The sequence below is a fragment of the Ctenocephalides felis genome, unplaced genomic scaffold (assembly GCF_003426905.1).
Source record: "Ctenocephalides felis isolate EL2017-DRISC unplaced genomic scaffold, ASM342690v1 CF-g0.4_SCAFFOLD_01170, whole genome shotgun sequence".
NCBI classification, from domain to species: Eukaryota; Metazoa; Arthropoda; class Insecta; order Siphonaptera; family Pulicidae; genus Ctenocephalides; species Ctenocephalides felis.
In genome coordinates, this window is record NW_020537324.1 from 66519738 (window position 1) to 66530775 (window position 11038).

Here is an 11038-nt window from a genome sequence, read left to right on the forward strand (position 1 = left end):
ACGACCGAAGCTCGTGGTATATTTTATTTTTCAACACAACTCTACATATGTGGATGTATGTATGTGCGTCTTGTTGAGTTTTAGATCATCACATATACGCGTTGCTTTACCAGAGTAAACAACGAGTGTTCGAAAGACCAAATGTGCTATCATTCTCATTTTATATGTGTACAAGTGCGATCGCATTGTAAACAAACTAATTGTAAGAGAAGTTATTGTATTTGTAAACATTGGTATAAACAACAATAGATTGAACTTTGCACAAAAATCAGATTCGATTTATTAGTTCTTTAAAATTAGTGCATGTGATCAGATGTAATAATCATGTCGAGGAAAACTATATTAGGTAAGAGGAAAAGCACAACTTTATAGAGACAATAAAATATATAAAGTGCGATTAATATAATATCTATTTAATTTAAATATTAAAATACATCGATTGTGAGTTTATGAGTAATGGGTAAATGAGTGGATAAAAGTGATTAATTTAAATTTAATAGCGGAAAACGGTATTTTAAAAAAAAAACTAATTCCACGTCAATAAGGAAGTGAAATCAAAATATTAATATACTAAATGTAATGTGTATCTACGACTTACTCTAGAAATATTTTCATGAAATGTGTATTAAATAATTAACCGTTTATTATGTACGTTTCGACTGTATGTGTGTCATCATTCAGCACGTTGAACAAATTCAAACCAGGAAAAAACACAACACATAATTTTTAAAGACATTGTTTAAAGAATAAAACAAATCAATAAAATGAAATAATGAACTAAGAGTTAAATAATAAAATTAAGTAGCCAGTCACGTGGTTAACAAATTGTAAACAAAACTTATATTTCATTTACAATTTGTCATGTGAAATAAATTTATTATTTAATTTTTAGTTCACTTATTTATTATTTAGTTTATTATTTTATTTTAATTGTTTGTTTTTCATAAAACAGAATCTCTAAAAAAATGTGTGTTTCGTTAACAACTTCTTGATAATATAAGAAGTAATTAATTTTTTGTCATCTTATTCAAAACGTTCAGAACTTATTTTTATGGAGTAGTCGCAAAATAAATATCGTAAAAATAAATTCGTTAACAAAAATGATTATTTACATTATGATTGATTGAATTATAAACACCATATGATAAAACACGTGCGCAATTTATGTAAGCCACAAACGATATCAATTTGGACTTAAATGTATATTTAATAATATTATCTGAAAATAAATATAATTTTAATGATACCCTTCAAAACTTTTTATACCATTATTTTATTGGAAATTTCCTATTTTACTCGGAAAAAGAATGAATTTTCAAAGCAAAATGACGGTTGGCGGAATAATATAAACTATAAAAACAAAGTAATTTTTTGAAAATATAACTTAGAAAATTCTTAAGTATTGGTTAAGGCTAAGGTTATTTCATATTTTACTCGGAAGAAAGTTCTTTTTTTCAAAGCAAAATGACGGTTGGCGAAATAATATTCACTATGAAAAAAAGCAATTTCTTGAAAATACAACTTCGAAAATTCTAAGATTAAAGTTAAGGTTATCAAAGTTCTGGACAATTTTGTTGAAATTAGCTGTTTTTTTTTCTAATTTCTTTCTAAATTATTTTTTCACTGTAATCCAATGATCCGAACATTCCATTAACCTGAAACCCTCTAGTTTTTAATAGTGTCGGATGATCGAGATTCCTCAGAATTTAGCAAGGAGTACGTCAAGAATTATAATAAATTTATCTAACTAAAAAGTTTACCATATTACATGAGTAGGTACATCGCCATTTTAATGATTAAATTTGCTAAAATACCTAAATATTTATAAAATGGAAATTATTAACACTATTATATGGAATATATTTTTCAAACTTTTAATAAAAAAAATGTTAAATTGTTTACAGTTACATTTGATTCTCCCTTAATATTTTTGATTGTAATAGTCTTGAATAGCTATGAAAACTTAAACTCCTAACTATGTTGCTTTTCTATGGCTTTTTCAAATCCAATCCAATATACTTAGCTTATCTCTATTTGTTATATTTTATTATTACAATTTCTCTAATACTGATAATTTGTAATATACAAAAGTTTAAAACAGACAATCCTAACTATTATGTTATCGAACATATGGTGAACCCTTAACTACCACAAAGGCCAAATGCATCTTATCACCAAACTGATAAGAGAAAGTGAATGAACTTCTCTTGTCCTTACATAATATTAAAAATGTTGGCGCAGGAAATTATATAATTATAAAATATAACAAATGACGCTATAAAAAATTTAGCTTCTGAATATATTTTTTATAATAGCAATCAAGATACAAAGAATCGTATAATATTGTTTTAATGAAAAAAGTATGTTAGAATAGATTTTACTTTATAAATATGTTTATTAAGCAAAACACTTCGAAACAAGCATCCATCCAGTTAATAAAATCAGAAAAACTAAAATTTGTTTCTTAAAATAATTTTAATAGATCTATACGTTCGAGACCCAATTTGACTTGAAGGTTGTTGTGAAGTTATGTTTCCATCGATCATGTTTTTATTTGTGTTTGTACCATAATAACTTGTGTGCTTTGTTCCACTGAGGAAGAGTCAAATTGGGACTCGAAACGTATGGATTTAATAAAATTATTTCTAGAAATATATTTTAGTTTAGTTTCTATTTTATTATCTGGATGGATGGCTATTAAGAAGTATTTTGTTAATCAACATATCATCTAAAAAATATTACATATATATATATATATATACATATATATATATATATAAATTTTGTTTTTATATGACGTAATAAATATGATAGTGAAAGGTATCAAAGTTCAGTAAACAAATCATTATAAAATACGTCAACGCTAATGATACGATTTTTGCTCCAGTTTCGAATCAGATATTCCGGAGTCACGCAGTTTATCAAATTAGTACATATTAAAAAATTGCAAATTCATTCACAAGATCGTAATTACATAATTCTTATAAAATTAAAAAGAAAAATAAATTTCAAAAATGTTATGTATCAAAGCTAGCTGAATTTCAAACGGACGGTCATTTATTTTAAAATATTTGCGAACAATGGTGTTTACGTAGAACTGTTTATGTAAGGAAATAGTAATATTCATTAGTAGTTCATTGACACTTATGCAAAATTGTTTTGCACAAGATATTTTCTCAATATAAATAATTATTAGGTGCCATGTGCAAAAATTAATTTAAAAAAGTCCTAATATACAAACAATCATTTTTAGAAATAAAGTTAAAATACAGTTTTAAAATCTATTTTTCCTACAGTTTTACTTATTGGCCATTTCAAAGCAGGTGTAAAAATTCAATATAATAAAAAAAACATGTTAAACATTTAATTCGAATCACCTTTAGAGATAAACTGAAGAAGTAAAATTGTTAATTAAAAGCTTCCTTGAACTTCAGGCAGAATAGATGCATTATAGAGCCATCTTTAAAGATAGTATACATTTTTTTGTGAATTAGAAGAATGTAATAGATTACGAATTTTTACTAAAAATATGAACTTTTCTGAGACTCTATCATCATATAAGTACGTACAAGATGATCTAATTCATAGACTTATAGAATCTCAAAAATGTTCATATTTTTGTAAGAATTCGTAATCTATTACATTTCTCTATTCCACAAAAAATGGACACTATCTTCAAAAATGGATAATGTCAATCTTTGTTCAAAAAATCAAAAAATTGTACGTTTTGGAAGCCAAGCTCGGTATTATAAAGTCTTCTACAAATAATATAAAAATTATAATATAATAAGCAATTAAATTAATTTTCAAAGAATTGCCTATGAAGAGGACTATGAGAATTACTATATTTATTAACTTTATTCCGCCTATAAAAAAAAATAAGCACACCTTCTAAGAAGATACCCAAAGAACATAATATTGATCAGAAATTGTAGATATATCTAACGGCGTATCTACTAAGAAAATACTATTTATTCAAAATGCATAAAATTCTCCGACTTACTTTTTACAATTCTCCATAAATTTAACTCCACAATCATTATATTTCCTCATGTCCAAACGCTTCTTTCCGAACGCCATCGTCAGGCCATTTAACCAGTTTTATTTAAATTGCAAATATCTGAAACGACATACAAGCTGCATACATAAATCAAAGTCCGTGCCCTTGTCTCCATAAATAATTCCACAATATGGGTTTCTTCGTGCAAAATCGTTTGTTTGTTTTATTTATTTTTTATTTGTTTTCATTTTATCGAAGCGCTTGGAGCAAACTAATTTTGATACCTTCGGTGATACAACATTAGTCATACATTTCTAAAAAACAAGGATTTAAACAACGTTGGTTCTTGACAAGTGAAAAATGTTAATTCCAAGTGCTATCAGCAAAAAACAGAAAAATATTTAAATTATTATATTTCTAGACTTTATTCGCTTGATTTAACATTAAAAATATTTATTTATTAGAGAGAATCTGGTCAAGTTCAAAGAGCAGTCAAATATGTGGAGCTCCGATATGACAGCGAGAGCAGCAATGATTTTGAGGCTATCAAACTATTAATTTTACAAAAAAACTGTTATTAAATGAATTGTAGAAAACTTTATTTAGTTTAATTCGTGCATAGCTACTTTTATCGTAGAATGAGCCAGAAAGGAGATATTTTTAGAAAACTGTTTTTTGGCGCCATTTTTCCAAATGGCAGCGATTTACCGTAAAAATTGGAGGTGGCAAAGTTGAAATTCGTAAAGAGCACCTCGAAATTCATAAGGTTACCAATTTTCAAAATACTAGGACTGTACCAGGAAAACGTTTTATTGAAATTTTTTTACTGGGATAAAATCATGTTTCGAAGATGCCAAAGAGTACTTGTAAATAAAATGCAGTAATGGGCCCTTTAACTTTGTCTTACGTAAAATATCACTAATAATAACTCACAATTTAAAAGTGAAATTTTTTAGTTGCAGTAACAGTTACAAACGACCTGCATTGAGACAAATCTCATTCTCCTAGATTTTGACGAAGCTCTCAATATAAAGATTCTATTTTCTTTATTTTATGGTAAAATAAAGTCTTACTTCTAATATTTTTCTGTCAATATTTGGATGAGAGTTTTGTATCCAAGAACATTCTGCTGCACAAGTTTCAAAAATCAGACATTTTCTTTGACAAATAAATAATAAATTGATATCAATAGAGTACCGATACCAAATTTATTTAAATGTACACAAATTAAAAAATAAAAGAGTAAAATATTTATATGAATATTTAAATATTTAAACAAAACGTATGAATTAAAAATTAAAATCAATGACGAATATTCAAAATTTTCCTATAAAAACAAACAAAATCACCTGAATTCTGTGTCACATCAAAGTCCATATTTAAAAAACAAGTTATGGCCTGATATAATATAAACAAATTCTTATTCATTTTATTAAACAATAAAATGCGCATATGTAATTATTGGCTATTTGAAGACTCGTTTCATAAATTTACATATTAAACTGTTAATCAACAATCAATTTCGATATTTAGTAAACTGCACGTTAGAAATGTATTATAGAGATTAGTATAGTGCAATTTTTAAGTACCTACTGCTTCGATATTTTTATTTTTAGTCATCGATAGACAAAATATCAGGTTCAAGAGAACTAAACAAATATGACCTTAAATAGTGTCCTCAACCAATTTAATTCATTTCATATCCAGATCAAACTAGACAGTGTAATTGGATGTGGAGACGATAATTGAGATAAATGGAAAAACTAGCTGTAAGTGGAATTCTGTCTTAAGGCAATTAAGGCATCGTGCCTTAAGGCAAATTGCTGGAACTTCCCGTGCCAAAAATTATTATTTTTTTAAAAACGATTAATATTTTTGAAAAAATTTTACTTCGAAAAAATAAGATTTTTTGGAAATTTTAAATTGGACAAAAAATTACTTTTTTTAAAAAAAAATTTTTTTTTAAAAAAAATTTTTAAACAATTTTTTTTATATAAATTTTTTTTGTAAAAAATGTTATCTTCATTTTGACATATTTTGGAAGATCTGAACTTTTTTTCAAAGCAATCGTACTGCTTTAACTGCATAGAGACAAAATATAAAGCGCGTAAGCGCCGCGTCGCTGTCTAACGGAAAAACATTGGTACGGAACCCATAGGAATGTAAACAAAACTTATACTTATTGTTAAAATCTCAATAAAATATCTGATAATTTGATATGCATATGTCTAATGTCTAATGATTATTGTTGACCGCCAAATGTTATTTTTTTTTAGTTTTTTTTACTAGATCTCCGAAACCGCTAGACCTATCTTCATGAAAATTTGATCAAATCTTCATCTTGTTAATACAAGTAAAATGTTTTTTGAACTATACAAATCGAACGCTCCGTTCTCTTAAAAACTGAGTTACCGCTTTTGGCCCTTTTTGCCCCATATCTTCGGAACGGACCTGCCTTTGACAAAAACTAATCAGCACGTCTCCTTATCAATACGAATCAAATGTTGTTTGAATTATTCAAATTGCTTCATCCGTGTTCCCGAAATCGTCGACGAAAATTTGTATCCGAACACACACACATGCACGCACACACACACACACACACATACATCAATTTTCTCCAAGGTATGCCAACATATTCAGAAACCTCTGAAACGTAAAGATATATAAAAATTTTCATTTTCGATTTTTTTGCGATTACTTACTCTATGGAAAGTTAATTATAAATAAATCAATTTATCATCTCCACAACATTAACAATCGTCATTTCATTTCGAATCAAATTCCAAAAAAAAAAATAGTTGCCAAATTTACACAAAATTGAAAAAGTGCTCCCGCATAGTCACAGTCTAAACGCATTTGCAAATAATTCTGTGCGACATTTTCACTTATACTGTGCTCAGCTTGGCGGCATTTTCACATTTTTCAATAATTTTCACAAAATTGGAAAAGTGCTCCAGTACACAAACAGTCTAAACGCACTTGGGAAAACATTTGTACCAGAGTGGCGCTTAGACTGTGCTTAGCTTGGGTGATTTTTGAATTTTTTATCTAAAATTACAAAAAAATTTTTTTGAAAAAAAAATTAGAAACAAAAAATTTTTTTTTCCAAAATCAATTATTTTGTTGAAAAAAGCAGAAAGTTCTTTGAATCATTTAAATCGGACGCTTAGTTCTCTCAAAAACAGCCATTTTTTTTAAATTTAGCTCTGTATCTCCGAAACCTCTGGGCCTACCTTTGCCAAAAACTAATCAGCACATCTCCCTATCAATAGGAATCGAATGTTTTTTAAACCATTCAAATCGGTTGATCCGTTCTCTCAAAAACTCGCTTTCTATTTTTTGCACTCTTTGCTCCATATCTCCGTAACGGCTGGACCTGCCTTTGCCAAAAACTAATCAGCACATCTCCCTATCAATAGGAATCGAATGTTTTTTAAACCATTCAAATCGGTTGATCCGTGCGCCCGAAAACGTGGACGAAAAAACGCGGACATACAAAACACACACACACACACACACACACACACACACACATCCATTTTTTCTGAGGTATGCCAAAATGTTCAGAAACCTTCAAAACGTCGAGAAATGTAAAAATTTTTGATTTCGATTTTTGGATGATTACTATAACTTACCCTACGGGAAGTTAATAACATCTATCTAGAGGCGTAGAGTAGTAACTATTCCATTATTGGAATAATCATCTTTTTAAAGATGAGTTAAGAATTTTAGTAGTGATAAGATATATAAAAATACTTTTTTTAATTACAGAAAATTCTAAAAGAATTCGACATATAAGAAAATATACCACTACTCCAGATCCTGAACTTCCGCCATGTGATTTTATGCCAAAGCCGTACAAGGTACATTATTAGACCAATTAAATCAAATGTAGAATATTAAGTTTCATGATAATTTTAAATATATAAGATATTTTATTTTGTTACCAATATTTATTTATAAATATTATTTATAATAGGGTCCTGACTATGATGCGGTACAAAATATAAGGCAGGGCCGTTTGGTGCCCTGTATTACTTCCTATTATAAAAAACCAGTATTAATACATCAAGGAAAAATGCAATGGTTATGGGATCATACAGGAAAAAGATATTTAGATATGTTCGGTGGAATTGTTACTGTCAGTGTTGGTCATTGTCATCCGTAAGTAAATGAAAGCTACTTGAAAACGTAGTATTTTTATATATTATTTTCCATCACTGGTTTAAATGCATTTTGTGACTCAAATTAACATATTTTCATCTATTCAATCTTTAATTTGATAATTGATAATATTTAATACCTTATAACAATTGATGACAAAAACACCAGTATTTTTTAACTTCTCTTACTTTTCTAGAAATATTTAAATATTTTATAATCTGGACAAAAAACAGTATCGATTATTGTAGTGTACTTACTGATTGTAGTCTTATTTTGGTTATTGTTCTTATCTATTTTGTAAAAAGTTTTCTACGAATTGTTTATCTTTGGACGTAATATATTCATCTCCAAATTCAAAAATTTAAGTAATAAGTAAATTAAAAGTATTTATATAAAGATGGGTGTGTGTATAATTTATCCTAATAATTAAAAATTATTTTTAGGAAAGTCAATGCAGCTTTGGCTGACCAAATGGATTCTCTATGGCACACCACAAATATTTATATGCACCCAAAAATACATGAATATGCCCAAAGATTGACTGATAAAATGCCAGGTGACCTCAAGGTAATAATGTATTAAAACAATAATTATAAAAATAACAATAATAGTCATAATAATATTATAGACATTTTATTAACGACTTTTTCCCGAAAGGGCTGGACCAACTTTTGCCAAAAACTAATCAGCACGTCTACTTATCAATAAGAATCTAATGATTTTTTGAATAATTCAAATCGGTTGAGCGGTGCTCCCGAAATCGTCGACAAAAAATTGTATCCACACATACATACATACTACATACACACACATTAGTTTTTTCTGAGGTGTACCGAAATATTTAGAAACCTCTGAAACGTGAAGTTATGCAAAAATTTTCATTTTCGAATTTTGGACGATGAAAATAAAAATGCTTAGCAAAATTTAGTTTTGACGAAAAAAATATCATTTATTCATTTAATACGTATTTACAAAATTTAATTACTTTTTACAAAAATAATATGCTATTTATGTTAATTATAAAAATATGATAACATTTTTAACTTCCCATAGGGTAAGTTATAGTAATCGCAAAAAATCAAAAATGAAAATTTTTGCGTATCTTTACGTTTCAAAACAGCATGAACATTTTGGCATATCTTAGAAAAAAAAATGTATGTTCTTGCGTATGTATGCATGTTTGGATACAATTTTTCGTCCCCGATTTAGGGCGTACGAATCAACCGATTTTGATAATTCAAAAAACATTCGATTTCTATTGATGGCAAAATCAGGCTTAGCCGTTTCGGAGATACGGGGCAAAAAGTGCCAAGAATGGTAATTCGGTTTTTGAGAAAACGGAGCATCCGATTTGGATGATTTATTCAAAAATATTGTACTTGTTACTGATAATTTATGAAATGAAGAATTGATTAAATTTTTGGTAAGGCAGTTTCAGTGGTTTCGGAGATACGGAGGAAAAAGTAAAATCATTATAAAGGAAAAAGTATGATCATTAGACATATGCATATCAAATTATCAGATATTTGATAGTTTTCAAAAATGAGTAATAATTTTGTTGGGTTTCGTACCAAGATTTTTACTTTTTTAATTTTCAAAGTTCACTTATACGGTTCAAGCAAATTTCAAAATTTTGAGAATTTTTTTTTTCAAATTTTCATCAAATATACAAAGTTTTATACTTTAAATATGAATTTTAAATTTACAATTCTGTTGAAAAATGTATTATGAATATATATTTGAATGCATTATGATATATATTTCAAATGCGTTATTGTAATCGTAAGAAATATATCCTCAGTTGGATTCGTTTAGCAACTCTTCTAATGTAAATATTTTCAAGTGTTTTGAGCGATAAGATTGTCACTGTATATTATATGAACGGATACATATACAGTAATTATAATTATATCTTCGAAAATATTTAAAACAATTATTAGTATAGTATTAAATCATTGATCACTATTTATTGATTACTGATTTGTTCCTTGAATATTTAATTCTGATACGGAAATTTCCAGCAATTTGCCTTAAGGCACGATGTCATACACCACTAGTTTTTTTTTTAATTATTACTCTTTTTGTACCAGTCCTTAGTTTCGTATAAGACGGATTCGCACGGTAGTTTTTGTTGTCTGTATGAGAATTTTTCTAATACTGATGAATACTTATATGATATTGATCAAGACTTTGTCTATTGTATTTTATTTTTTTTCAAAATAAATAATTATTTACCTTCTATTCAATTACTGAATGCCTTCTCAGGCAGTTGTAATTTAGATGGAAATAAAAAAAAAAAAAAATTACCTTCTATTCTTCATCTGTTCACTATTTCTAGGTAGTTTATTTTGTAAATTCCGGCTCGGAGGCGACTGATCTCGCCATGATGATGGCCCGCCTGCACACCGGACACCACGACATTCTGTCCTTCCGGAATGCTTATCACGGCATGGGCACTGCAGCCATGGGAATAACAGCACACAGCACATGGCGGTATACAATCCAGTATCACAAGCTGTACACCATGTAGGAAAATAACATCATTTCAATATTGTATTTTCATATAAAGTTACTTAATACTAACACTTCATCGAAATTCAAAACCAACACACAATTTGTATAGGGTCCGCCAAATAACTTTTTTTTTTAGGGGTACGACTTAAGCAAACCCACTGGGTACTCTGCACTCTTTACATTTCACTTTCAAATGAAAAAAGTGAAAATATTAGTGGTTTTTTGATAGAATTTTCAAACAAAAAGAAAATTGGCAAAATATTCAGTGGATTTTTTAAGGAATTTTCAAAAAAAGCTAGTTGGCGGACTCAATACATAATAGTAAGGACAAATGCCATAATAGGTAATACACTTTGG

General features: G+C 28.0%; 1 protein-coding gene across 1 annotated transcript; it reads left to right on the top strand.

The window, feature by feature from the left end:
* Positions 1–324: 324 nt before the first annotated feature.
* On the top strand, positions 325–10697 carry LOC113367553 (alanine--glyoxylate aminotransferase 2, mitochondrial-like). The gene is made up of 5 exons (XM_026609152.1): positions 325–346; positions 7775–7866; positions 7983–8167; positions 8611–8734; positions 10506–10697. Exons 1-5 carry the CDS (start codon positions 325–327, stop codon positions 10695–10697), a joined length of 615 nt encoding a protein of 204 aa, XP_026464937.1.
* The last annotated feature ends 341 nt before the right edge of the window (positions 10698–11038 follow it).